The sequence below is a fragment of the Diadema setosum genome, chromosome 5, assembly GCF_964275005.1.
Source record: "Diadema setosum chromosome 5, eeDiaSeto1, whole genome shotgun sequence".
NCBI lineage: Eukaryota > Metazoa > Echinodermata > Echinoidea > Diadematoida > Diadematidae > Diadema > Diadema setosum.
This window is the reverse complement of record NC_092689.1, coordinates 32,156,354-32,183,237: the sequence shown is the minus strand read 5'-3', so window position 1 is coordinate 32,183,237 and position 26,884 is coordinate 32,156,354. Positions and strand designations below refer to the sequence as shown.

Sequence of the window (26,884 nt, the reverse complement as noted above, 5' to 3'; positions counted from 1 at the left end):
ACTTAGATGTCACATGCGTACAACAATATAAGGAAAATACAAAGAGAATTTCACAAAATTTCATCTTTTGAAAAAAGTACACATTCCCTTGACTCGTTACCGACCTTGTTAGGGGTAATATCATTCCCCCTGCCTTTAGAAAGAGGCAAGTCAAGTACTATTTTATTATGCGAAAAAAGTGAAAATATGTTGAATTTTCTTTACATTTTCTTTATACTGTTGTACGCATATGACTCACAAGCTGTAGTAGTCTCCTCATTCAGCGGGTTCCAACACAAAAATTTTAAATATTCATAACTTTTGCATCGATTGCCCAATTTTCCTCAAACTTTCACTGATGTGTTCTACTAATATTGCTGCATTCTCTCAATCCTTATGTTTATGAAGGTGAACTTGTCCTTTAACCACACACTTCAAATATTTTTGAAAGGCGGCATCAAGCATGGATTCAAAGGAAATACGTTGTGACTAAATTCTCTTGAATCTCCTTGGTCATACATGTACCAAGGAGGTTCAAGAGATGGCGTTCCAATTAACAGACCGTTTCTGTGATTTATTACAATTTATGAGTGTTTCTTTCCCTATAGTAACGAGGTAATCGTATTTTCATTCACCTACCCCCTCCCATTATACATGTAGTTATGTTCCATAGACATGAATTCACCTAGCTGTTGATAGGTAGGGCAAGCCTTCGGCAAGCTTTGTGGTTGTTTAAGGGCAACTTTTGCAAATAAAGCATGCATAAAATCTGAACACATTACAGGACCGGTTTACTGGATACAAACAGCCGTTTTCTATGAATGCTTAAAAGTTACAGATCCATTTTGCACCTTTATACATGTATACATGGAGTTTGATGCCGCCATCTTCCTGAGCAATCAATCTGAAATTCATTTTGAACACTAACATAATGTTGAGGATATTTTGCTTACGGTTAATGCTTATTAAAGTAAAACTTAACTGATAAAGCATGCAATTATAACTTGATACATGTTATATCGCAAAGGTCAAGCCCGTTCAGAAACAATCATGTGCTATAAAGTGCAAATCTGAGGTGTATGTTGTGAAAGTGTTTGAAAATTGTACCCTCCTGGACAACCGATTATATCACTTTTCCGATTAATGGCGACAAATGAAACTAGTATGCTACAGTCCATAAGTAATAGGCCTATGTCCTTAATGACTGATGTGTCAAATTCCCGAAAAGAATTACCATCATCATGAAAAATATATGTATATATCTTCCTTAGAAAGTGAGTGGTTATTAACGCTGAGACATGAATCCATTGTCTTCCTATTTTGTGGGGCAGATCCAATTGGCACATGATAATATGCATTTTCAAGTGGCGGGGTCGGACATGGGATAAAATGGGAATAGACTGTATTCCGCTTTGACTCCGTTAACCTCCTTACTCATACCCGGTTAAACGTTATTTCCAGTCCAAAGTCCAGTCGATGTCGGACAAGTGTCACAAGTCAATCCTAAGTGTGTTAGACTTGTGTTGTACGACTATCGAGCGTGTCCAGCAGACGCGTCGGCTTGACACGATCACAATGTCCGCATGACAGCCTGTTGAATTTCCTACAGTTAACTCTTTATGTACCAACGACTCAAATGGGCACAAATTTCACACACTAACCTATGGACAGGAAATAAACGTGGCATTCAAAGAGTTAAAGAGCTTTAAAGAATCATCGAACAGGTTAACTCGAGTTTTGGTTCTGTCTGGGGCTCTTCTGGCGTTGGTATTACAATCGGTGAACCCAGGGAGGCGAGAGGCATAGTCACCTCCCTGGTGAACCTTAGTGCGAGTCTATGGAGCTTGTCGGATCAGATTTCATCGGAACGCCGTTTCAAGGTCCCCCCCCCCCCCCCCCCCTGCATGTAGTCAGATGAGCCACCCTAGGTCAATGGGATGGGTACAGTGTCGGTTGAGATGGTGCCTCAGGTTTCCAACGTTCATTGTTGTTGGTTTTGTTGTTGTTGTTGTTGAGATAATGAGAAATCGTTTATGAAATATAATAATGAAAGACCATATACATCTATTTCTAACAGGAATTCAAAGTTTATGATGAAAGTTGCGGCTTTGAGATATATGGCTAAGATATTCAAAACAAAGCGATGCTAATAAAAGGTAGGACCCACCTTTTATTAGGATTATACCTTATTTTCGGATATCCCAGCCATTTCAAAGCCGATTTTTCATCAACTAAACTTTGAATTCCTGTCGGAATTACAATGTATATGCTTTCTAACATTACATAGAGCGGTTTCTACGTACAGTGTGTATCTTACAGTTACAATACATGTAGCGTTCAACGCAATCATAATTACAATGTACGTGTACATTGTATTTACAAGGCAACATATAACTTGTAGGCCTACGTTCGCCAAATCAACGAACATGTATGTAGAACTTGTGTATTCAAAGTGGAGTGAATACTTACGACACAGGAAAAAAAAAATGTTGATCTATCTATATAATCCGTAATTTCCAAAGTTCAAGTACATTGAACGCACTCCCAAAGATGTCTGCACGATTTTAGTCAGAATACATGTACGACGTAAGTATCATTTTATACTTACAAGACACGTAATGTGCACGTAATGTGCACGTACACCACAAAATCATGTCGTACATGAATGGATTCGTACAAAAATTTATTCATTCTGTATTTGGAATGACACAAGACAGCTGTATCTCAAAATTTGAAATACAGACATGTACATTGTAATTAAGTATTTACATGTACATGTAAAGATAAAAAGATAAAACGACATTTGTCATGTCACGATACAAAGTGTACTTTACTAATTTGAGGCTTCATCCTCCATATATAAATTTTGAAGACAGAGCAACAATACATAAAAACACATCTTTGCACATCTTCAGGGTGTAATATCATTGAACATGTGAGCTTTAACCCTTTATCTTGTTGCATGTTTTTAATTGCCCTTCAAATTTTGCACTTTAAACATTACTAAACAGTATCCAATTTGTGTACAGGCGACTCCCATTATGTACAACGAAATCCTCAGACCGGCAGTTTTCTTTGGTTTATACACATTCTATAGAAATTTCGTTACAGACGAATAATTAAGTAAGAAAAGATATTCAGATAATGATTTGGGGACCTGAAAATTGATTTTGTTTTACGAGAGTTTCGTTATAACCGTGTTCATTTTAAAGAGAGTTCACTGTACTGTATTGATTCAGTTATAGTTGTACCATGGAGCTACTGTAGCTCCATGGTTGTACATTACAACGTTTATAGATGAATACACACATATCATGTATGTGGATGTGTGTGTGTGCATGCATGTTTGTATGTAAGTGTAATTTAGAGACTGGACTTTTATCAGATACGTGGAATAAAACATTTGTTCACACCAGGGAGGTGACACCTCCCTGTTCACACTAAACAAGATAAAGTGTCACTGACTCATTGCACTACACGTATAGGGTAGGCAAACAATGGTGCACTTTTATGACGTGCAAAACCTTATACTGTATACACACCATGGCGACATTATTGTCATGTAGTCACATGTAGTCTCATTTCCTTTACAGGATAAACACTATCACTGTCACATGTAATCCAGATATAGGCAATATCAAAGCAAAAATAAGGATTAGAACATGTTAAATAGATTTCTGTTTTTTCTTTCGGGTATGGCAAGTATGATAAAAAACAAAATTTCAATTCATGGTTGCATCGTTTGTCAGTGCATTGTATTACATCTATGGATTCCATGACGAGAAATGGCGAGAAGACGGTCTTTGACGCAAGCTATGGCTCCCCTAGGTCAATGACCCATGAAAGCTGAATGGGTCCTGGAGGAATGGGTGCACACAAAGATGTATCATCATTCACTGAAAGTCACTGAATTCTCCCCTGCTGAGGAACAATCTGCACTGAATACTGTTCTATTCATGGTGTTATATACTAGTACTGCATGCATGTATATAATGCAGTGTATACTTAAAGGGAATACTTAAAGGGAAGGTAAACCCAAAGAGCAATGTGGATTGAGTGAAAGCAGCAACATTAGTAGAACACATCAGTGAAAGTTTGAGAAAAATCGGACAATCGATGCAAAAGTTATGAATTTTTAAAGTTTTGGTGTTGGAACCGCTGGATGAGGAGACTACTAGAGGATATGACGTATGAGTGGACAACAATACAAAGAAAATATAAAGGATATTCAACAAAAATTCACTTTTCTAGAATTATGAAAGAGCAGTGGACCAACCGCTTTCAGAAAGCAGGGGGAATAATTGCTACCCTTAACATATGTCAATATCAAGTTGATGGAATTTGTAATTTTCATGGAAAATGGATTTTTGTATTTTCTTTATATTTTCTTGATATTGTAGTCCACTCATACGTCATAACCTCTAGGAGTCTCCTCATCCAGCGGTTCCAACACCAAAACTTTAAAAATTCATAACTTTTGCATCGATTGTCCGATTTTCTTCAAACTTTCACTGATGTGTTCTACTAATGTTGCTGCTTTCACTCAATCCACATTGTTCTTGGGGTTTATCTTCCCTTTAATTCATTTTCCTGACATTTTCCACCAAAATTATGCTTTGGATCTCTGTTGTTCACTGCTATAATCTGTTGAAACTTTCTTCACACAAATTCTAACTTTTCCTCACGGTAGTATACTCTAGTTATAAAGAACAGTGATATCACAAACTTTCATGTCAAGGAATTTTTTCTTGCCTCATAGTTCAAAGTCCACCTGCATTTTACTTTTTATAAAAAACTGATACATGTATTAAGTAGACTCTAGTTATAAAGAACATTAATATCACAAACTTTCATATCTAAGCATTTTTCTCACCTCATAGTTCAAAGTACATTTACATTTTATCTTTATGAAACCCTGATATTGTACAAGAGTTTATACTTTAAAAGGGTTGCTAGTTAAATGGTGTGTACACTCTTCAGTTAGCCATTCCTTGAACATTCAACTTTCAATCCTGGTTTAGACAAAGAGCAGAAATACATACCAGGTATCAGTAATTCTCTACATGTGCTACTTAAGTATACTATGACATATATATATGTATATACATATATATATATATACATACATAGATATATATATATATATATATATATATATATATATATATATATATACGTGTATATACATTTTTTTTTTCCTGATTGCAGGAGTTCATAAACAGCACATCGCTAGGTCTCCCAAGAATAACAACATGGCAAAATTAGCATAAGGCAAATTGCATGTTTTAGCAAACCACAAATGATTGATTGCATTAAATATAAAATGTATTCTAATTGCAATGCAAACATTCAGTGACTTCCTGTTGCGGGTCAGCTAGACCACTCAATATGCCTGGAACCTGAAAAATAGCCGTCAGGTAAAAAGAACATCTTTGTGAACACACAAGGCTTCGTGTCAGTATTCAAAAGAGTTCATGGTAGATTTCTTTACTAATTCATGACTAAAACGTCAGTAAATATCGCCTCCAGCAAGATACAGAAGCCCATGAAGTAAAGGAACCAGTGCTTCTCTTTGGCAAAATCTCCTCTTTTAAACATTGGGATCTGCAGAGGTAGGGAGAAGCACAAAAAATATCATAACAGGGGGATGAGTGATTTCACAGCATATTTGATGCTTACCTAAACTTCCATTTGAGCACAGATCTTTATACATGTGTATTAATATCTTAATTCAAACTTGGAGGAAGACATTCAGGAATACTTTCTATTTCTATGAATGTAGTTTCGTTTTTGTAGCAGGAAAGTTAGCACGATAAATGATACAAAAATCAAGGTCCCTGCTCTATCACCAAACTACGAATTCACAGTATTAAAGACTTTGAGTACAGAGTTTAGTGTACCAATGTTGTTCACTATTGAGCACAATTTGAAGCTTCCTAAAACAGAGTGAAGTTATCTTTTCTTTTCATACCTCAAGTCTCGAAAGATAAAAAACAAAACAAAAAAGGTAACTTATAATAAGTATGCATATAAAAAGTGTGAGTACAACAATTGGGTGTGTAACGATACTCTCGACACTAATATTGGCGTGGAAATTACACATTTAAAAGTACATGAGAAACCTCCTTTTATGAGTGATTGAGTCATCTCTTTTGGTATTCACAAACCCGACGCTATTGTCAACAATGCAAAATAGCACAGAAATGAATTAGAAATTCTTTTTAAATACACATCACTATTTATTTTACAATTGTCTTTTCTTCACAAAAAAAAAACAAAACAACAACAACAACAAACAAACAAACACGCAAAACAAAACAAAATAACTTGCTAATTCCATCTGGCACTATTTCTGGCTCTGTAGATGATCTTCAAAATATGACTGTTCCCTAGATTTTTACACAAAGGTTTTGGATAAAGGCAGAAGCCGTAACACGAGACCAAAGGCAGGAAGTTACACATTATTGTAATGTAATGAAAAAAAATTCCAGTGCCCAATGTGGCACTAGAGCCATACTGATATCAGTCATCCCCAGAACTGAGAGATAATGACTATTGTAACATACCATGAGAATTTCTGCTACTACAAGGAGGATGAGGACGCATGCCATGAGGAAGTAGAGGAATCCATCCCGTTTTGTGTTTGCACCCTGGTAGAAGCACAGGATCAGTGCAATCTAGAGGGCAGTGTGGAGAAAAACCAGTGTGAGCAACTCCAAAGCACACGTACAGGAACACTTTCATGATAGCAAGATTGTTGAGTTGAAAGAATTTTCTCAGTGCAAGCTCTTTTTAAAACGGACAAGGAAATGAGGGAATTATAATCACAGATTTACAGGTAATATTATCCTCTTGCATTAACAAAATCTTCTTGTATCTGTGTTTGTTCTAGCAGGGTTTGGCTGTACTTCAATTACCAGTACACAAGGCTACACCTCTAAACATATATATTATATGTTATATGTATGTATGCTTGCATATTCCCACAGAAAGGGGTACAGAAGAAATTTTGCTCAATGCAGAACATAACGTTTACATGTTACTGTTGCAAATGTGTTAATAACATAGACCAGCATAGTTCTGATATGAGCTTGCGACACCTACCAGACATGCTTTAAAAAAAACATACAAACTAAGCACAACCTCTTCAATAAAATATTTTCTCATTCATAGCTCATATACAGACTGTACAGGAAAGGGTACTGTTCTTTTGTCCGATCTTATTTTGGTAACAATAATTTGGATCATGATAAATCACATCTTCATCAGTTCTAGCCTAGACAAGGTTTAGGGTCCACTTGATTGTATCAGAGTGCAGTTGGGACAATGTGATCCTCCCCATTTGCAGGATGTTTATCCTTGTACTTGCAGGTCATATTCTACAAATTTGACTGTTGGCAATAGTAACTGCACATTGCCAGTAGTATTGTTGGTGTTGTTCTTACTTAACCATCATTAGTCATAGCAGATGAAACACAATCTCCTTTCAAGTGGTACTGTAGGCAATTCATTTGCTGGTATATTTTTAAGTTCACAGAATAAATTTCAACTAAATTACTGCATACAGCTGGCTTAGAAAACGTTGATACACTTGTAGGTTACTTGTTCATCCTGGAACATCAACAGTAAAATATAATATACTCACAAGTACATTGATGACAATGACACCAATGAAGGAATATAACAGGCATCTCTGCAATCAAAAGAAAATAGAAAGATGCACAGAAGAGATATACAAGTGAAATACATACATTTCTAATAAAGATATTTACACATTTTTGTTTCACACATTAATCTTTCAATTTTTATATATATGTACACTGTACTAAAAGAATTCACTATTACTAAACTGGACTGTAAATTTTGCGCCTTGAATCTATTTTGTGACCTATGATCACTAAAAGCATAAAAAATGCATTGTTCTTAACCCATTGAGGACAAGCTGATTTTGCTATAACATGTTTCCTTTAAAGGGAAGGTAAACCCAAAGAGCAATGTGGATTGAGTGAAAGCAGCAACATTAGTAGAACACATCAGTGAAAGTTTGAAGAAAATCGGACAATCGATGCAAAAGTTATGAATTTTTAAAGTTTTGGTGTTGGAACCGCTGGATGAGGAGACTACTAGAGGATATGACGTATGAGTGGACAACAATACAATTGTACAAAGAAAATGTAAAGGAAATTCAACAAAAATTCACTTTTCTAGAATTATGAAAGAGCAATGGAGGAACCGCTTTCAGAAAGCAGGGGGAATAATTGCTACTCTTTACATATGTCAATATCAAGTTGATGGAATTTGTAATTTTCATGAAAAATGGATTTTTGTAGAATTTTCTTTATATTTTCTTGGTAAATTGTTGTCCACTCCTACGTCATAACCTCTAGTAGTCTCTTCATCCAGCGGTTCCAACACCAAAACTTTAAAAATTCATAACTTTTGCATCGATTGTCGGATTTTCTTCAAACTTTCACTGATGTGTTCTACTAATGTTCCTGCTTTCACTCAAGCCACATTGCTCTTGGGGTTTATCTTCCCTTTAAACACTTTCCTCAGTATACTCAAGACAAGTCTTCAATGGATTAAAATACAATTACAGCTAAACTTGCAAGCATATTCAGCAGATAACTTAAATGAAGACGACAAAAATGTTAATCTTGAAACACTCTCCTCACTCGTATATACGCTAATGGACATACACTGCAATGTTGTACATATAATTGCAACATACAGGCATATATTCATTACATGCCGATGTATGCTTTGACTGCACCATCTTCCAACAGTAAGCATTACCCATGATGCTCAACTCACTTTACAGCACAGGATTACCCAAAAGTGCTGGCTTCAACTGAGTACTGTAAAAGTGGAAATTTTCGCGGTGTTGAAACTTTCGCGCATTTCGCGCAACCAGAAACTAGCGCGAAAATAAAATCCCGCGAATATTTTTGCTTGCCATATGTCCCTGTGCGTGATGTCTAGATTCCGCGGAATTAAAAACACGCGAAACTCTTCTGACCTGGCCAAGCGCGAAAAATTAGTCGCGCGAAAATATCCACTTTTACAGTAGTTTGTCAATAATGAAAGAGAGAGAGAGAAAAAAAAAGAAAAGAAACCACAAACCAGATAGATCTGCATTATACTGTACATAAGCTTCATTATAGTTTGTTCTATCATTACTAATTGTCTCTCCCCCCCCCCTCTTTTCATTTTTCCCAAGGCTCTTTGAATATTCCAGTGTGTACAATTACTACATGTATGATCTTTTACACAGATGTAGATACATGAACTCAGAGTTAATGTCTGTATGACATAGGCAATTATAAATGTTCAAAGCTCTCCTTACCGCTCTGGGAGACTGGGTTGAGTCATGGTACATGGGACCTTGTGATGCATCCCCCGCTGCTGAATTACCATCTCCAGAATTTTCTCCAAATATAGGCTCAGACTCACTCATGATGATCTAGTTCTCCACTGTTTGAAACACTTTACGCAATACACCCTGTTCAAAGCACCTTGATGAAGACACAAATGGTAGACCATCCTTTGGGGATGAACACATTAAATAGGGGTAGAATTAGAAAGGGAAGGATATTCTGTATTAGGTTTTAGTAAATTACATGTTAGATCTATGATACACAGATCTGTCCTTTTCTTCAATAATAGATATTGAAAGTAGAAACACTTGATGCCAGCATTAAAAGCTCAAGCAATAAAGTCAACGAGAGTGCAGTTTACATTACAATATATAAAACATACTGTACTTCTGTCTGACAAAATTAGAAGAAACATATACGTCATATGTATTGTACAAATTGTAACACTTCAGCTTGGTACATTGATTAAAGGGGTTTGTCGTTGTGATTCATTTCAGTCTTATCAGACAACATTCTGTTGGTGTCTCTCCATCCACTAAAGTACACTCAATGAACACAGTTGTATGAACATTTCATAACAACAAAGTAAAATAAATCCAATGACTAAAATTATCGAGACATCTTTGAAGTATACAATATGGTATCTAATTATCAGCTATTCATAACAAAATTTTGATTTAAACAAAATCGATACAACAGAAGAAAACTTCTGGTCGTCTCCTGTAACTATACTAGGCCTAGGATTTCTTTTTTAAAATTGCATGTAGAGTATATATTAAAAGTCTACCTGTAGAAAAGTTCAACTACAGAGCAGACTAGCCTCCAGATCCAGAGAGACAATAATGAGTACATGCACATGCAAGCTGCACACACTGTCCTTCTAACAAAATGAAATAGATAATTGAAGTACTGTATACATGTACGCCGAATATTTCGCGAGGTTTTTATTTTCGCGAATTTCGCGAGTCGGGTGCTATTCGCGAAATTAAAGACACACGAAAATATCGACTCTATTCTCGATGTGAATTTGTCGTACGCATGTACATTTCTTTGTTCAGTACAGGACTCCATGATCACAATTTTAAACACTCGCAAAATCGTCGGGAATTCTAGATTCGCGAAAATTTACACTCGCGAAATATATGGCGTATACAGTATGCAGTGAAAAGCTGGTGAATGAAGTGGTATCAAATGAAAATCGCAATTTATTTATGCCAGTTTAACTTTTCAACTACCGGTAGGCCTAAATCTATTTAATTTACTTGAGCTCGTGAGTCGTGTCATCGTGGCCGCGGGCTGACAATGACATTCATTTAAATTAATATTATAATTTTTAAATATATAATAAAGAGGTTGGGGCAGGTACGGGTGGGGGTTCCGTAGAACTCCCTGCCCTGTGAACCCAACCCCAGCCCCCCTGCCCTAGCTACAGGCCTGCTATATTCATAGGGGGTCTACAATACAATTTTGAGATAAAATTTAAGTCCTAACAGGATTTACTGTCGTACTGATGATACAGGACGCGGCCCGGGGCGAGGCCGGGGGTCTCGGCCTAAACGCTAGGCCTAGTAGGGCCTAGCTAGGGCAATGCTGTTGCACTGTTAATGATAACACTACAGGATTATGAATACGTGGGATTGTTGTCCTTACTACTCATCAGTAATGATGGCACGCCAAACTCGTATATCCCATCTTCAACAGAAACAAAACAAAACTTACGGCATCACATATATGAACATCAAAACCTCATGTACATGAAGCGGTACTCACAATGATAACTCTAGAGAATAATAGACTGTTATTTTCGACGGCCAAATTTCAACACTACATCACCGAACGAAGTCACAAGATTAATGAATATTCATAAATACATTTATGTTTTTTTCTTTAGAAATATTGATATATTTTACAAATTGTAGAAGGCCATTATGGTTATAACAATTCTTAAAATAATTACACACATGATAATTTATTAAATTTACAATTATTTATGATCAATTTTATCTATGTAAAGGCAGCATAAAATTGTTACCTGGGACATGGAATGACATATATATGAACGAGGGTGTTTTGTAAAGAGTAATCTCGGAAAATCCACCTTAGCAACCGGAGCAAACGGAGGAACTCGGAACTAATTTCTTCTTCTGAACCGATTCCCGTCAGTTAAACTAGTTTGATTTCAGTCCATCGGTAAGCTCTCATACACGTATGCATCACTGTAAATAAAGAAAGTATATGCTGTTGTTGCGTAAACATTTAAAATCAAACATAAGAACGTATAAAAAGATGTAGTCTAATTGACAAACTGTCCTCCAATGCCTTTTTAATAAGTCCCACTCCTTCATTCTCGTGTCCTGCTAATCGATAGGATACGCTGTTGTGCATTTTGTTGTTGTGGCGGGTGCATTTTGTGGGCGCATGCATCATCGCGGTCGCCGGTCGTGTACTGTGGAGTTTGGAGAAGGCCAAGGCGAGGGAGAGTAACACTGAGAGCATCAGTCAGTTGCTGGTAATGATGTGAAGGATAAAGTTACAAGCAAACAGAACTCACATTTTCTACAACTTAAAATCTGTTAGTGGTTAGTGTTAGACTAACTGCGACCAGCCCCAACACGCAGTGTTGGGGCTGCGCATTGTAGCAGACATGATCATGACAGGCGAAGTATAGCGCCTAAATATCAATATGAAATCGCAAAAATTATGTAATATGAAGACTTACAGGTGAAGTTATAATGTTGAAGACTGACTGCGTTCAACTTTTGGTTCTGCCAATATTCCATTTCTGCTCGAATTGATGAGTTAAATACGACTCGGTCGAGAGGAACTTGTGAGAACGACATCTTATACAGTCAATGGATTTGAAATTTGTGCGCATGCGCTGGCCGTCCATTCATCTGTACAGCTGTAGCTTTATGGCAAGACCGTATCATACTGTTGTGGCAAACACTCTCGCTGTATATTGCGTTGTTTTCTGGGTGGGTGCGCGCGCGCAGGTCTTGTCAGAAGGCTAAAAGCATTGCGACTCCGCCAGCACATGAATATTTACGTGCGCAGTGTACTGCACACTGATTTCGAAAATGGTGAATGGGATGGGGAGCTAGGACTACGGACCTGTATATGGCCGTAAAAAAAAAACGTTTTTTCAAGATCATTGGACCAGTGTGAACAAGAACAAGGTGAACGCATGGTAGGAATTAGATAAGAATCTTATGTATACTATAAAAGTAAGTTTTTTTTTCTCGTGAAATTCGAAACTTACGGAGGCGCGAAAATCTGTGACAGACTGTGTATGTTTTTCAAGCTTACCGATATAGCACTCTATTGACTCAGGACGCTCCCACAGTGTGTAACTGTGTACACGGAGCGTCCCGGGGTTAGTGTTAGACTAGACCTAATACTTAGACAAGGATTTCTACATAGTTTGTATTTTTATGCAAGAGATTTTAAACGGTATAGATTCTAGTTATGAATATTTCATTATGATAATCAGTGGCACATAAATCTGTAATGTCAATTACGGTATGGTCGCCACTGCGGTAAGGTCGCCAGACATTCACATCGCATGTAACGCGCGCCGCGATCGGAGATCAGGTTGTGCGACGGATTTTCATCACTCTCAAAATACATTCGTAATTCACCTTTTTCCTCCGTAAAAACACAAATAATTTTAATCAAAATATATTTTACCATACGTAACAGGTGATAAAACCATTTTTAATGCGAGGATGTTTTTGATTTAGAATGGATTTCAGGTGGCAGATTAAGGGAGATTTTCAAACGCAATGACCGACAATGCCTCCTTCATTGAAGCGTATGTATAACACACACGCTAATAATATGTGGCCGGCTAGGGGCGGCGAACTAATTCAGTGCCGATATTAGTTCGCCAGCCCGGACGTGCACAAGAATTACACACAAGTGGCGACCATACGGTAATTGACGTTAAACACTGGATGCGCCTGGAAGGGATATAGGTTAGGGCGGTCCGCGGACTACAGTTATTTAGTTAACTTTGCCCATTGCCTGGCAGCCCTGTCAGTCAGGTGCATCCAGTGTTTAACGTCAATTACCGTATGGTATCCTGCTCGAGTATGTGCGCCCATGATATTTATCATGGCTACTACTAAAACACTGATCAATTCAGTGCTTGTTTATGTCGATGTAGGGCAATTTGTCAATCAGTTGCAATGAAAACACCTTGACAGAAGAATTTCATGAATTTGAATAATTACGCAGTACCCGCTGCATGCTATAAGGATTAGAACCAACACTTGCTGTCGGGCGAAAGCTCGATGGTCTAGTGGAGATGACGCCTGTCCGATGATCAGGAAGTCGTAGGTTCGAATCCTGCTCAAGTATGTACACTCATGATTTTTATCATGGCTACTACTAAAACACTGATCAATTCAGTGCTTGTTTACGTCGATGTAGGGCAATTTTTCAATCAGTTGCAATATTGCCACAAGTTTTTAATTATCAGAATCTAGGCTCTAGCTTAAGCGCCGCAACATCCCTGATGCAACCTTGTGCCGACAAGGTATGGCGCAACACGTTTTTCAGTGGTCTTGTACACACATTGACATTGAACGCTTGACCTAATTCTGATTGCGTTGACCATATTCTGGTTGCTTATCATAGTGATATATTTGTGCATTTTCTGAAATCATATGATGTATTTAACAAAATCAAAATTGAGATGAAAGAAGTTTGATATACAGTGTATTTCACATGCATTGTTGTAGATATGATTTTGTATACAAATATTATTTAAGTTAAAAGAATATTGCAAAAAAAAAAAAAGCTTTAAATGACCAAATTTGGGTAGGTTTAACCCTATATCCTTCCTTGTAATGCTGTATTTATGAGCTGTTATTGTCTTGAGGATTTAATTTTCTTGAATTTTGCGAATCACTGTTGGACCGCAAATATAACAACATGCGAAAATGCCATGCGCTGAAATAATAGTGCACTTACGATAGAGTTGTGTCATCAATTCGCAAAAACAACAAGTTGCGAAAATGTTCATGACCTCCGCATTCGCAAAAAATAACAGCTTAGTACAGTAAGCATTTATAATAACTTTATTGTAGATTCATTTTGTACAACTTCACTCAGCGACACAAACTAGTTGTCACTTTTATATCATTATCATGTTTGTGTTGATTTCAGGCATCATGGACACAGAATACCTGAAAAAACACCTTGGAGATTGTTTAACAAGAGTTCTGGCTGAAGTGGCAGAAAAGAGACCATTAGATCCTATTGAATACATGGCACAATGGCTCTACAAATACAAGGAAAATGAACTTTATGCTAAAGAGGTAAGTTTGCCAAGTGCTGCTAATACCAGAAGAGTGAGCTGATCTTGATGGAGAAAGGTACTCCTGGTAGCTGAAGCATGGTAGTCAAAGCATTTTGGTGTGGCAAATCTCTATATCTGTATGTCAAATTCTCGTATGCAGCAAACTTTCTACATGACTTGATATCTTTTTGGTTTTGTCATGTTGTTGTTGTGTGTGGGTGTAGAGAAGGAGAGTCATAGTGTACATTGATGCATTTCATTTCATTTCATTTATTTCCACACTAAAAACAACAATCATTACAATTTCAAGTCATAGTATAAGCATATTCATTGATGGGGACCAATTAAAGCCTTCCAGGCTTGTTGGGAATGCAAAAATGCATGAAAATTTTCAATATAGCAAGAGAAAAAATCATGATAGAAAAGGAGACAATTGATCTATCTCTAGAGTCTAGGCTACAATGTATCTAGAAGATTATTTATCTACAGTATAAAATAGCTATTATGTGTGTATTAGACAGTGCCAGCAATCTACAATTGTAGTATAGGGCATGATTTTCGTGGGTTGTTTTTTTTTTTTCTATGTTTTCTTTTATCATCTGTATCCTGCAGCAAGTTGCACTTGGTATCCAACTGGAGGAGGAACGGATCGAGGCAGAGAAGGAGAAGGAACGTCAAGAAAGGATGAGACAAGAGGCAGAGAGACTAGCTGAGGAGGAGAGGTTAGCAAGAGAGGTGAGATCCCTTACCAATTGTCTAATAATCGTATCAGGGCAATTACCAGCCAAGGACAATTAACCTCCTGGCTACTCAATACTGGCTAGTGATAAGGTTAGAGTAAAGATTAAGGTTAGGGTTAGGTTTAGATGCTGCACACTGGTACTGGTCCGATGGTCCCTGACCAGTAAAACTCACTGTCAGACCAGTAACTTTTTCAGGAATGGAACGGTAAAGAATGGTAAATCTGGATACCTACTGGTCCGACAGACAGGTTTGACCAGAAGATTAAAAAAAAAAATGGGCTAGTGTGCGGCCCTGGTTTAGGGTTAGAGTTTGGGTGATGGTGAGGATTAGGTTTAGGATTAGGGTCAGGGGAAGGATCTTGGGTAATTGTCTGGGGGGGGGGGGGGGAAATTGCCCTAGAACCTCTAATAATGATATATTTCTGTTATTGGATGGTGTAAAAATATTGCATAATATTGAAGTGTCTTTTAGCACACAGTGGGGATATGTCCTTTAATGTAATTGCAACTCAGGAAATGAATTTAACATTGGCAGTAGGGGAATGCATGTTCTCATGTATCTTAAAGAACTTTGACCAGGGTGGGGGGGGGGGGGGCCAGAAGATGAGAAGATATCCTGAAAGAACACGACAAACAGAGCTTCATCATTCATGCTGACAAAATTTTCCCTTTGTCATTCTGTGAGAGAACAAAGCATTGGCAAGCATGATAAATCACACTATGAAATCCAGTTGATAGTGTACCTCCTGCAAATCAAACAAACAATATACCAAGGTCCTCTTTTAGGTGCAATGTGCAGTTTAATCATGTGTGTTTAAGCATGTTTGCACATCCGGTAGCACGTATTTGAGTTCGTTTTCACTGTCGGTGCATGCACCAGGGTTCTGAAGAGTCTGGATATAACATTTATGAGCCGTCTCACTCCCATACATTATGATATGGCATTGGAGAGATTTTCATACCTTGCAGTTAACCCATATCAGGCCAACGCACCTGTGTACACAAACACCCAAGTGACTGTTCGCGCACACATGCCGACAAACAAACAACTCTCCAAACGATCGCTCTTCATTAGCAAGCAATGAAAAAAGCATAGACAAGTTATGTATCATTTGAAAGAGGAAAAAAATCTCTTTGATATGGTTTGATATGCTGCCATTCAACGCATAGTACAGTCATAGTACTCAGCGGAAGTGAATGACGTCATTCATATATCGATGTCATTTCATTCACTATGGGATATTCCATATGTGACCCCTGTGGCGTTCAGATGAACTACGGAATATCCCGTAGATGGCCGGATATGGGTTAACAGATGTCATAAAATGCAATTAAAAAATCCACACATTTCAGCTTGGACCCCATTATGAGCATCTTCTTTTTATGTACACGTGTATAGTTCACATTGCCACTTTTAATGGTGGAGCAACTCTGAACCCCAATAGTTACTAAACTGCCTGAGCACTTCTGCAGAGGAAACCTGCTTTGACTTAGTCTGCTGGGGGGGGGGGGGGGGGGGGGAGGTAAGTTGATACACATTGTATGCAGTTGACAGATTTATATATGATCACAGTATATTTTCAATGTAATGACTTTAGTTACATACACATATTACAAAAGAGTATACATTATTGTATTGTAACTTTAGAAATACACAAAAAGGCAGACAAAAACAGTGGCTTGTTCATGCACATTATTATAGAAATTGCTGTTTTCATTGATGGTAGAGTTAGTATGTGTAGTAGTTGTTTTGGTAGAACAGGAAGTATTTTGATCATTATCACTTTCATCATAAGTACCGTTTATCATGACCATCATGAATGTCGCCATGACTTACTATCAATTTTTAATGATATTGATATGTTATCATCAATGATAACATTGCCATTTCTTTGGCCTCGTTTGCGTGGTAAGGCCGAGGAGAAAGCAAGAGCTGAGGCAGAGGCTGCAGAGAAGGCACAGGCCCCCAAGGACAGGAGCAACCTTCCTGGAGCACCAAACCTGGAGACCGTCATAGAAGGAGAGGAGCAGACTGAGGAGGAGCCCAAGGCAGCCAATCAGGAAACGCAAGAGGTCTGTATCACACATGTGCAGACGACTACCATTATAACAAAGTCCTCGGGACTGGCAGTTTTCTTTCGTTATTTCAAAAATCTCATTAAAGCTGACGGTAAAGTGTGGAAAGAGATATCATAGATGATAATTTTAGGACCTGAATTTCAGAATGTTGTTATGACTGTATTCTTTATAACAGGAGTGCACTGTACCTGCAATCATTTCACTGTGATAGTACCTTGACTTACATCCTGCTTGGTGGAGTGAGAGTGGAGTTTTGGAAAGTCCAAATGCTGTCATATTTCATCTAGAAAAACTATAAAAACCTGAAAGCAAGGTCCATTCAGTCCATGAGTAAAGAGTAAGAAGATTGTCACATCGAAGCAAGATAAATTTTAGTTAGATCTCACCATGTAGAGATACACAAGGATAATTAATCCGAAGATATTGTCGAAGGCAAGGAACAGAATTTGTGTCAAAATTGATCATTCCCACTACAAAATGCTATTGTAAAGGTCTTCAGTGGCATGGTTCACGTTTTAGATTAGGGTAAAGAACCCAGTGTTACACTTCTCGATTCTTAGCAACTTTGTGATAATGTCAGTTATAGAGTAAATTTTTATTTCCCCAGAAATTGATGAGGATAATTTGCAATTGTGGGGTACAATTGTGTTTTCACCTCTCAAACAGGGAGCAGCAGCAGCAGCAGATGCGCCAACAGAAGGCCAGCAGCCAGCGGAGGGAGAGACTCCAATGGAAGAGGGTACGGCAGCCGCGGAGGAGGCAGCTCCAGCTGCCGCCGCCGCACCCGAGGCTCCCCCAGAGGGTGAACCCGCTGAACAACAAGCTGAAGGAGGCGGGGAGGAGCAGATGGCAGAATAGTGGCTGGATTCTCTTGATGGGCCACATTGCATTGATTTCTGGTTTCTTGATAGCGTCCCCATGTCAGATGCACATCAGAGCAATCATAGACTGTTATATTCATTCTAGACACATCATCAGAATTTTTTATTGTGAAACGTTGAACCACAAGTAGGCCGTGCTCTTGCTGGGTGTCAGCATCGAAGAGCATAACTGTGATTAAGCAGATACGATCATTTTGTATTCTTTTACCATTCCCAATATTTGTATTCATTGCAATTTTATAGTGTTCTAATGAAATGCCAGTACCAGGTTTTAGTCCTGTTATCAAAGAAATTGTATTGGTATTATGTTGAATACAATTCGATATGTAGTTATTATGTATGCAGAAAGTGTGACCAGAGGGGTACAAAAGATGCCTGTTGCTCATGAGCAGATATCTTGGAACACAAATGATTTTTGAGAAGGAAAGTCAAGTAGTTATGAGCCCAATATTTGATAAAAATAGGGGACTGAAAATACCACTCAAAGATTCTCTTCTCTAGAACCTCGACATCTGTCTCACTACTGAAAATTTTTCTATGAAGCAAACTCTGCAGGGGATTCATTTTCCTGTGAATAGTTTCCTTGGTATTTTTTTCTGCGTTTGAAAGAAAATATCTCAGAGGTTAGCAACAGGAATTTACTTTTTTTTTTCCAACCCTTGTTCTGGATTGTGTACACTTTATGTGGGTGGCAAAATTTGGAGCTGTACAGAAATATTATGCTGCACACCTACAAAAAAAAAAAAAAAATAGTGAATAAACATTCAACTGTAGTCACTGTGTTATCGTTTGCAAGTCAGTAGTAACAAAATCTGTGCATTATTTGTCCAGTGGTATGAACTTTATGCATTTGCATTGCTTTTGTGGATTGTTTGAGCTACTTTATTATGTATTTGCACAAGTTTGTTTGACGAACATCATCAGGAGGTATATCTATGTCTCCGCTATCAATTTTGACTTCATGTGTACAGAGTACATGTTTGTTAAGGGGGAATTCTGGACCAGTTGAAAGTTAGTCTGAGTATGAAGAGTAAAATTTTGCAAACATGGCTGTAAAGATTTAATCAAAAGTGAAATAAAGTAAGGAAGTTATACAATCCTCAAAAAGCTGATATGAACATGCAAATTTTTAATAGTGAGCTGATGAAGTTATTGCCTGGCAATTTTCCATTTGTGTAAAAAAGAAAAAAAAAAGTAAATTCCATTCCTTCGCTATAAAAGTGTAAACATAATTTTATTACTGGCTGAATAACTTCCCAGAATGATAAATCAGATATATTAGGATTTGACATTGGAGCATGTTTACACTTGAACGAAAAACTTCGATATTTCGAGATTTACGTACAAACCACCAGTGGTATATGGCAAGTGGTGAGGCAGTGATATCAACTCACCATTTCCATATTCATATTGACAGTTCTGGAACTGTTACTGTGAAAAATTATTGAAACTTCACAATACATAACTTCCCTATTCTTTATGTAGACTTGTAGATTTGACTCTTTCTTTTCATACAACCTTTAATCTCATCATGAATTTCCCTCGAAAGTGTGAGAGAAATCATCTCCTGTGCTGCTTCTCTGGTGCTTGGGATACATGTTGTTCATTGTGCTGGATGTACAATTAGTGCATGTCTCGGTATTATCAGAGCTGCACTGTGACCCTACCCTACATATATTATTAGCTCTCATTTCTCCTTTGAATCAATTTGTGGCTTTCTTTGCAAAGATATGTTTCTTGTTCATGTACATGATTCATTCATACCAGTAAGCAATGTTCCAATCTGACATACACAAAAAGTTAGTGTATAGCACCCATACAATGCTTCTTCAGGACATTTTATGCAATGCAAGAGTAAGAATAATTCGACAACAGGTCTCATGAAAACTAGCATTTATAAGGGCTCCCCAAATTGCAGTTCTCCACAAAGATAGGCTACAGAGAAGTACTGCTTTGGACTTTTAAATGCTGGTACATGTATTACAGTTCTAAAGATGATAGTTTTTGAAGGGTAAGACGGCATTGTACTTGAGAAACATCAAGAATTGTTATAAATCTCAGAGAAATGTAAAATTCTGGCATGTCTACATTTATGTTGCAAGTATTGATACCCTATGTACATTTTCCATTCATGTTACTGTTAAGAGATATTGTAAATAAATATTATTGTCAAGGTGTAAAGTCAAACCGAGTTCTCTCTGCTTCGTAGGACATCACTTTTAAAGTCATAAATCTGTATTCACATCAACTCACACAAAGGCACAGTACTTGTGAAATAATGGGGTTTCTTCATCAGAACATATCCAAACACCTCTGAAAATATTTTGGCAATGAAGTGGTCCAAGGCAAATACTTTAGAACACATTGCCGATAACTGTCTTTTTACTTTTCAATTTAGCATTTCCGCTTTGGGGAAGAAATTTGACAACAGGAGATGCATGAATTAGGGGGAAAAAAAATCCCGTCCATGAAACACAACACCCAGAAGGTATGAAACCCAACTACAGCCACACACGATTGTAATTGCATCCAAGAATATGCGAGACGCAAGGTTTTGGCATTGTAATTTGCATTCGGGACAGGGGGAGGGAAAAGACAGTGTCTTCAGCATGCTCCACCATGCTGAGGCATGGTTGGATATGTTTCTACCTACACAGCTATAGATCTTTAAAGGAACTGCACAATGGAAATGTGTGTTGACTTGTGATACCCCCAACACCAGTTATGAGGCCAAATGAATATCTAAATACATTCCATATTGTATACTGTAATAATTTGAACTATTTTTTCCCCTTCATATTACCTTGGATACACTCACCAAAACCTTCCAAACCAATATTCTGTCAATGACATCATACCTGTATGTCAATCTCTGCTATTAAAAAGTACTAGATTAACAAGACATTAGAATGCATTTTACCCTAGACTTAGCATAATTTTCATGTCTTGACGTTACTAATGATTATAAAAAGAGATTGTGTGGAAACAGGCAAGTTATGCTTGGTCCTGGGGAAGGGGCATTCCAATGACTTTTGTTTATCATAAAAGATTCGAACTCTAGCACAGATAATGTCACTGGCAGAATCTTGCTAGGAAGGATTTTTTGTTGGTATATCCATATTATCTGAAGAAATAAAGTAAAAAAACTATCATGAAAAATACATATGGCCTCTATGACGCTGAGCGTATTACGAATCAGGACAAGTCAACATGCAATTGCATTGCTTAGTCCCTTTAAATCTCTCGCATGCGATGAATGAATTCTCAGTTACAGCATATTTTTTATAATGGAAAAGAACCTTTATTCATTAAAAAAAAACATACACACATATAAGCTTCTTAACAATACAACATACTTTCCACACACAATGCCTGATCAAATTGACATGGAAGACAAAAACTGACAGAATCTTTTGACTATCATCTGAGGCACACTTTTTCCCTGCATAGTTCTCTTTTGACAGATGTGAAATGAATTTAAACAAATCTCGCTGAATATAAGTGACTACAATGTACTGTGATGCATGCATTGAAAGAAGAAAATGATTGTACAAGCCGAAACAAAAACATCTGGTATCAATACAGTTTTCAGCCTACTTAAAATGTCCAAACAAAAAACGAACAAAAAGCTCACGCTGTACACATTTTGGAATGGAGAAAGAGACGGATGAATCTATTTGTTACAAAATAACGTAAAAGCTAAAAGCACATTGCTTCCCCACTAAACAAAAGATAGAATCTAGGACCCTTCCAAACTGAGTAGTTGTTTGTGCTTTCATACATAATCTGGGTCACTAGCACTCACTACCATGATGCAAATACAAGTTCTGTGCCACGATTCAAAGAGTGCATTTTTAATGAGAGTAAAAGACACGAGTTCGAACTGAATACATTGTACAAGTTAGTGTACTGAAAGAGCTACTTACCACCCACTTGTCCTGTTCAATACCTAAAGCTATTGCATTCTGACTTGGTGTAGGAGATACCAACAAAAATATATATCTTAATTTGAATTTATCACAGTACATAACTAGAAGTAACAGAAACATATAAGCACAGATAAACAATGTGCACTGTACCATAAAATAAACATGTACAAATGTGAAACTTAAGACCGACATACTTTGTGTAAAAGCCTGACACAATCTGGCAACCAAAGAAGATGGCAAACTATTGCATAATCAAGGTCATAACTGCTCTCTACTGATATAAATTTTTATACAATTGTAGTGGACTTGTTACTTTGGAATGCGGCTATACTTCCTGATGCTGATCAAACACAAACTGTAAAATAAGCACAGGATGGCACAGCCAAACTCATGGACTAAGAAGAAACAACAACAAAAAAGTTCACCTTGACTGAACTGACATCAAACTCAGACATACATACATACATACAATACAACAATGTACTTTGTACTTTACCAAGAAATGTCTGGACATGTTTCATTAAGTACAGTCAACCTTGCCTAAGTTGACCTTGCAAAAGTTGCAAAATTGGCAAAGTTGATGAAAAATCTTACCCAGATGGATGTAAATACTATGTCAATTCTATTGTGTACATCAAAATTCACATAAGTCGAAGGGTTCTTCTCCAGCCCCTTTAAATTTGACTTTGTTCATATTGTCCTCGTATATCATACATACCATAAATGTTTATGTATGCATTAGTAAATCAACAGAGACAATTGGGTCAACTGTGCGTGGGTGCAGGAACATGTTACCAACATGGCAGTTGCTCCTATTGTTACTGTCTTAATAAGTTTCTTGTCCAAAAGATATAAAAACGTAGCCCTGCTTTTTCACTGCATGTCCTTAAATAATACAATAATTCCTACTATAAACAAGAAAAATTATTGGTGTGTTGTGGGGGATATTTTAAAATGACACAGAAAATAAAGTTCTGTGCAAAAAGTAATCACACAATCCAATGGTCTTCACTAAAAGAGCAGGAAAACACAAACCTCTCACAAGATGTATCACTAATCTTTCTTCTTTTTTTTTTTCCTTTTTTTTGTACTAGGTTGTCAATGACTGTAAAACTTAGGTGGATACTGTAGTACTGTTTAAAAAAAAATGTCATAAACATTTAGTATTGATAAAACATAAGCAAAATATCTACTTCTATGCACACATGGCAATGCGGTTATGCATACTGTCGTATAATGACAGAATTATATTTGGCACAAATAGTTTATATCAGCTGTCTCCAAATTTAAGTACAATCTGGGGGGAAAACATGAGAAAACACACACTGAGGAGATGCACAAGTATCAAGTTTGTTTCTGAAAAGCTCTCTACTGAATACCATGCATAGTTAGCAACTTTCTTTGGTTTGTTTAGAGGTTATTTTCAAAGTAAAAGGAAATACATAAGATGCAATCAGACAACAAAACGAGCATGCTATAAAAAGTATTAAAGGGGAAGGCTAGTAACTGATCAGTGGGAATCAGTGGAAATGCTGGGAGATGATTGTTCCAATCCTTATGGGATTCATTCAAGAGTTCGTTGTATATCTATTGTTGTGTTAAAATGATTTGCTTCAGAACGGTCTCATATTCAAGTAATGTGCAAATTAATGCTCCGTCACTGACCAGGGACGCTAACCAGGGGGGTGTTTCATAAAGCTGTTCGTAACGTTACGAACAACTTACGAGCGACTGGTGATCAGTTCTTGTGCTGAATTATGGAAATTCTGATAAGTATAGCACATCAGAACTGATCACCAGTCGCTCGTAAGTCGTTCGTAACTTTACGAACAGCTTTATGAAACACCCCCCTGGAAGCATTAAACTGCACATTACTTGAATATGAGACCATTCTGAAGCAAATCATTTTCACACAACAATAGATATACAATGAACTCTTGAATGAATCCCATAAGGATTGGAACAATCATCTCCCAGCATTTCCACTGATTCCCACTGATCAGTTACTAGCCTTCCCCTTTAAGTATTTTGGCAAGTATTTTGCCATGTATAATTTTCCACCCATTTCGTTACATCATGAAGTTTGGCAATTTCTATTCATTTGGGTTGTTTTCGTTCTTAATTTTGCTTGTCTCTTTTCTATTGTTGCATATGCCCTCCCTCATGAACATAAAATTAATGCTAAGAATACATCTTTTCCTTAAAGCTGCCATATTACACCCAAAGACTTGCACTGACTTTACAAGCCATAAGCTCAACATATTTCTGAAACCCATCAATGAACTCCATCATTTTACGCACTGATCAATGACCATCTGCATTTGGGCCGTGATCATTCGAGGAGATACCGATGGCCTTGTAATCTTTTTGGCGAAGACTGAAGGAGCTTTTGCTCAGCATCATTGCCAAAATCGCTTAAAATCTTCACGTACTCAACTGTCTGCAACGAAAGCTGACTCTGTCCCTTTGCTCTCTGCAAGTGCAGACTACATGCAGCCACTGGGATGCGTTGCCATGACAATGAATGAACTTATCCACACACCCAACACATTAATAGCACACACTTGCTTCTTAAAAATAACACCTACTAGTATGCAAAGTACGTACAACCAGCTGTGCTTCTTTCACAGGAGACATACAGGCACTTTCTACCAAGGAACAAATGTTCGAGGTGAAGGCAAATTATCAAAAGTAACTCCTTCAGCATGCCTCTGGAAATACGATGAAATGTATAGCAGCAATCCTGAATACGGACAGCTCATCTCCACACTGTCTGAACAAATTGCCCACATCAAATAAGAGGTACAGCCCTGTGTAATACAAACTGTCCTAACAATATATAACAAAGTCAACTACACCTCTGCATAAAATGCTGCAAATGGTGGAGTGAATACAATACAACATTCCACAACTACTCGTGTGGTTTTAAACTTTTTTTTCTTTCTAAATCTCTAAAAACAGAATAGCGCTGCTGTTTTGACATTACATTTAGAAATAGATACATGGGTTTCCACTGATAATACTGCTCAACATGAGGAAAAAGAAATTTCAATAAAAACAACAAGGTGACTCTGTAGCAGACATTCCTTGGTCTTAGTCTGAAACACACCGTCTCACACAGGGGAGCTATCATCGTCCATTTCTGCTTTGGTGCTGGGCTGATCATCATTCTTATTAACAGCTTCTGCGACAACACAATGGGAAGATCAAAGAGGGCAAGATCATGGATGAAATTACAGGAAGCAAATGCCACTTGAGAGTATGTTTTTGCTGTAACTTAACGTAAGATCCATAAGAGTGCAAGGTACAAATTTTCCTGTGTGCTCATACCAAGATATTAATTGTCCTAAGCAGTAATTCAGGATTGTTGGAAATAAGATTAATACTGATTGTTATTTTCACTTGTATACATTGATGGCTTATACAGATGTACATGTAATTTCATGTACATTTTGTGAATTATAAGTAGCTCGCTGATTTGATAAGAATTATTTGTATGTTTTTATAGTAAACTGTGTAAAGTGAACATTATTTCAGCTTCTGGGCTGCTATTTTTAGTCCATAAACCATATCAATTCAATTCAAATTCACCTGTCTGATGATCACTGCCATCTGCCTCATGCATCTCTCCGACACCATCTTCCTCCCCAACATCTTCAACATCGTCATCTTCAAGTGGTGGAGGTTCTGGAGTTGAGATAACCCAAGTGTGACAGCCACTTTACAATATACTGTAAAACATGATATATTCACGGCACAAAATTCCCCCCCCCCCTCCCACTGGGGCTCCAAGGACAGCACCCCTGGATCCGCCATGAACAAACTTGAAACAAAAGTCATCAATGCATTAACTCATAGTATTAAACTTAGCTCTATCACTTCTGGCTATAGAGAAGAAGACTTTTAAATATTCCTTAATGAAGGGGGGGGGGGAGATGGGGGCTCCCTAGGTGGAACATGGTGCAAAAAATTGAGATCCTAGCCCCCTAGGGTGCTACCTGCCAAGTTTAATAAGCCTTAGGGTGCATTTGAGTGCTCTAAAGTGAACCAAAGCGAACTGAACTAAAGCGTACCATACTGAACTGTACCAGATTTGGAGCGTTTGAGCACTCTGTTGAGAAAGCATACCTAACAAGTTATTTTTAGAAGGGGTCATGCATTTTGCAGCAAGACGGTCTTTCACCTGGCACACTTGAACTACTTGCAGCTGTCCCAGAATGAACTCTGTGCATTGTGACGTATGTGCTTAACATATGCACATTGTCACATGCCAACTTTTGGTACGCTTTTGGTACCCTTTTGGAGCACATCAGGAAGTGGTCCATTTTTGGCTTGGTTCAGTACGGTACACTTTAGGAGCATTCGAGTGCTCCTCTGGCGCGGGTACGGTACAGTACAGTTTGCATTAGGAGAGGCTCAAACGTACCAAAAGGCTCAGGTAAAGGACAGGACATGAAGCTCTAGGATGGAAAAAACAAACAATGAAACAGACAAACAAGCCAACAACAGAAGCAATTATTTCCTCTCACCGCTGTCACAATTGCTCTCCTCATCCTCCTCTGTTTTGGCTGTAACATGTGAGAGGTGCATAGAA

At 37.6% G+C, this 26,884-nt stretch overlaps 3 protein-coding genes across 3 annotated transcripts in view; 1 reads left to right on the top strand and 2 right to left on the bottom strand.

Annotated features, from left to right (window-relative positions):
• Positions 1 to 5,189: 5,189 nt before the first annotated feature.
• On the bottom strand, positions 5,190 to 11,192 carry LOC140229300 (uncharacterized). The gene is made up of 5 exons (XM_072309574.1): positions 11,127 to 11,192; positions 9,326 to 9,523; positions 7,625 to 7,672; positions 6,546 to 6,656; positions 5,190 to 5,583 (listed from the first exon to the last, which is right to left on the bottom strand). The coding sequence occupies exons 2-5, from the start codon at positions 9,434 to 9,436 to the stop codon at positions 5,470 to 5,472; spliced, it is 384 nt and encodes a 127-aa protein (XP_072165675.1). The 5' UTR covers positions 9,437 to 9,523; positions 11,127 to 11,192; the 3' UTR covers positions 5,190 to 5,469.
• A 221-nt stretch (positions 11,193 to 11,413) lies between these two features.
• Positions 11,414 to 20,548, top strand: LOC140228683 (DPY30 domain-containing protein 1-like). Its single transcript, XM_072308947.1, has 5 exons — positions 11,414 to 11,546; positions 14,526 to 14,677; positions 15,271 to 15,393; positions 17,316 to 17,474; positions 18,147 to 20,548. The coding sequence occupies exons 2-5, from the start codon at positions 14,531 to 14,533 to the stop codon at positions 18,336 to 18,338; spliced, it is 621 nt and encodes a 206-aa protein (XP_072165048.1). The 5' UTR covers positions 11,414 to 11,546; positions 14,526 to 14,530; the 3' UTR covers positions 18,339 to 20,548.
• Positions 20,549 to 24,338: 3,790 nt separating this feature from the next.
• Positions 24,339 to 26,884, bottom strand: part of LOC140228846 (serine/threonine-protein kinase 31-like) — a 45,369-nt gene continuing 42,823 nt past the window's right edge. Inside the window, exons 26-28 of the mRNA XM_072309118.1 lie at positions 26,820 to 26,858; positions 25,882 to 25,977; positions 24,339 to 25,474 (exon numbers count right to left, since the gene is read on the bottom strand). Of these exons, the coding sequence (XP_072165219.1) occupies positions 25,404 to 25,474; positions 25,882 to 25,977; positions 26,820 to 26,858 (206 nt within the window). The 3' untranslated portion in view covers positions 24,339 to 25,403. The remainder of the gene's footprint in view (positions 25,475 to 25,881; positions 25,978 to 26,819; positions 26,859 to 26,884) is intronic.

What these genes read in the sequence shown, in the direction of transcription:
- LOC140229300 (XM_072309574.1), bottom strand. Translation starts at nt 9,436, where the DNA reads ATGAGTGAGTCTGAGCCTATATTTGGAGAAAATTCTGGAGATGGTAAT. An exon ending in TCATTGTCATCAATGTACTT is followed by an intron (nt 6,657 to 7,624) that starts GTGAGTATATTA and finishes ACTGCCCTCTAG; the next exon opens with ATTGCACTGATCCTGTGCTT. An exon ending in TAGTAGCAGAAATTCTCATG is followed by an intron (nt 5,584 to 6,545) that starts GTATGTTACAAT and finishes CTACCTCTGCAG; the next exon opens with ATCCCAATGTTTAAAAGAGG.
- LOC140228683 (XM_072308947.1), top strand. Translation starts at nt 14,531, where the DNA reads ATGGACACAGAATACCTGAAAAAACACCTTGGAGATTGTTTAACAAGA. An exon ending in ATGAACTTTATGCTAAAGAG is followed by an intron (nt 14,678 to 15,270) that starts GTAAGTTTGCCA and finishes TGTATCCTGCAG; the next exon opens with CAAGTTGCACTTGGTATCCA. An exon ending in AGGAGAGGTTAGCAAGAGAG is followed by an intron (nt 15,394 to 17,315) that starts GTGAGATCCCTT and finishes TTGCGTGGTAAG; the next exon opens with GCCGAGGAGAAAGCAAGAGC.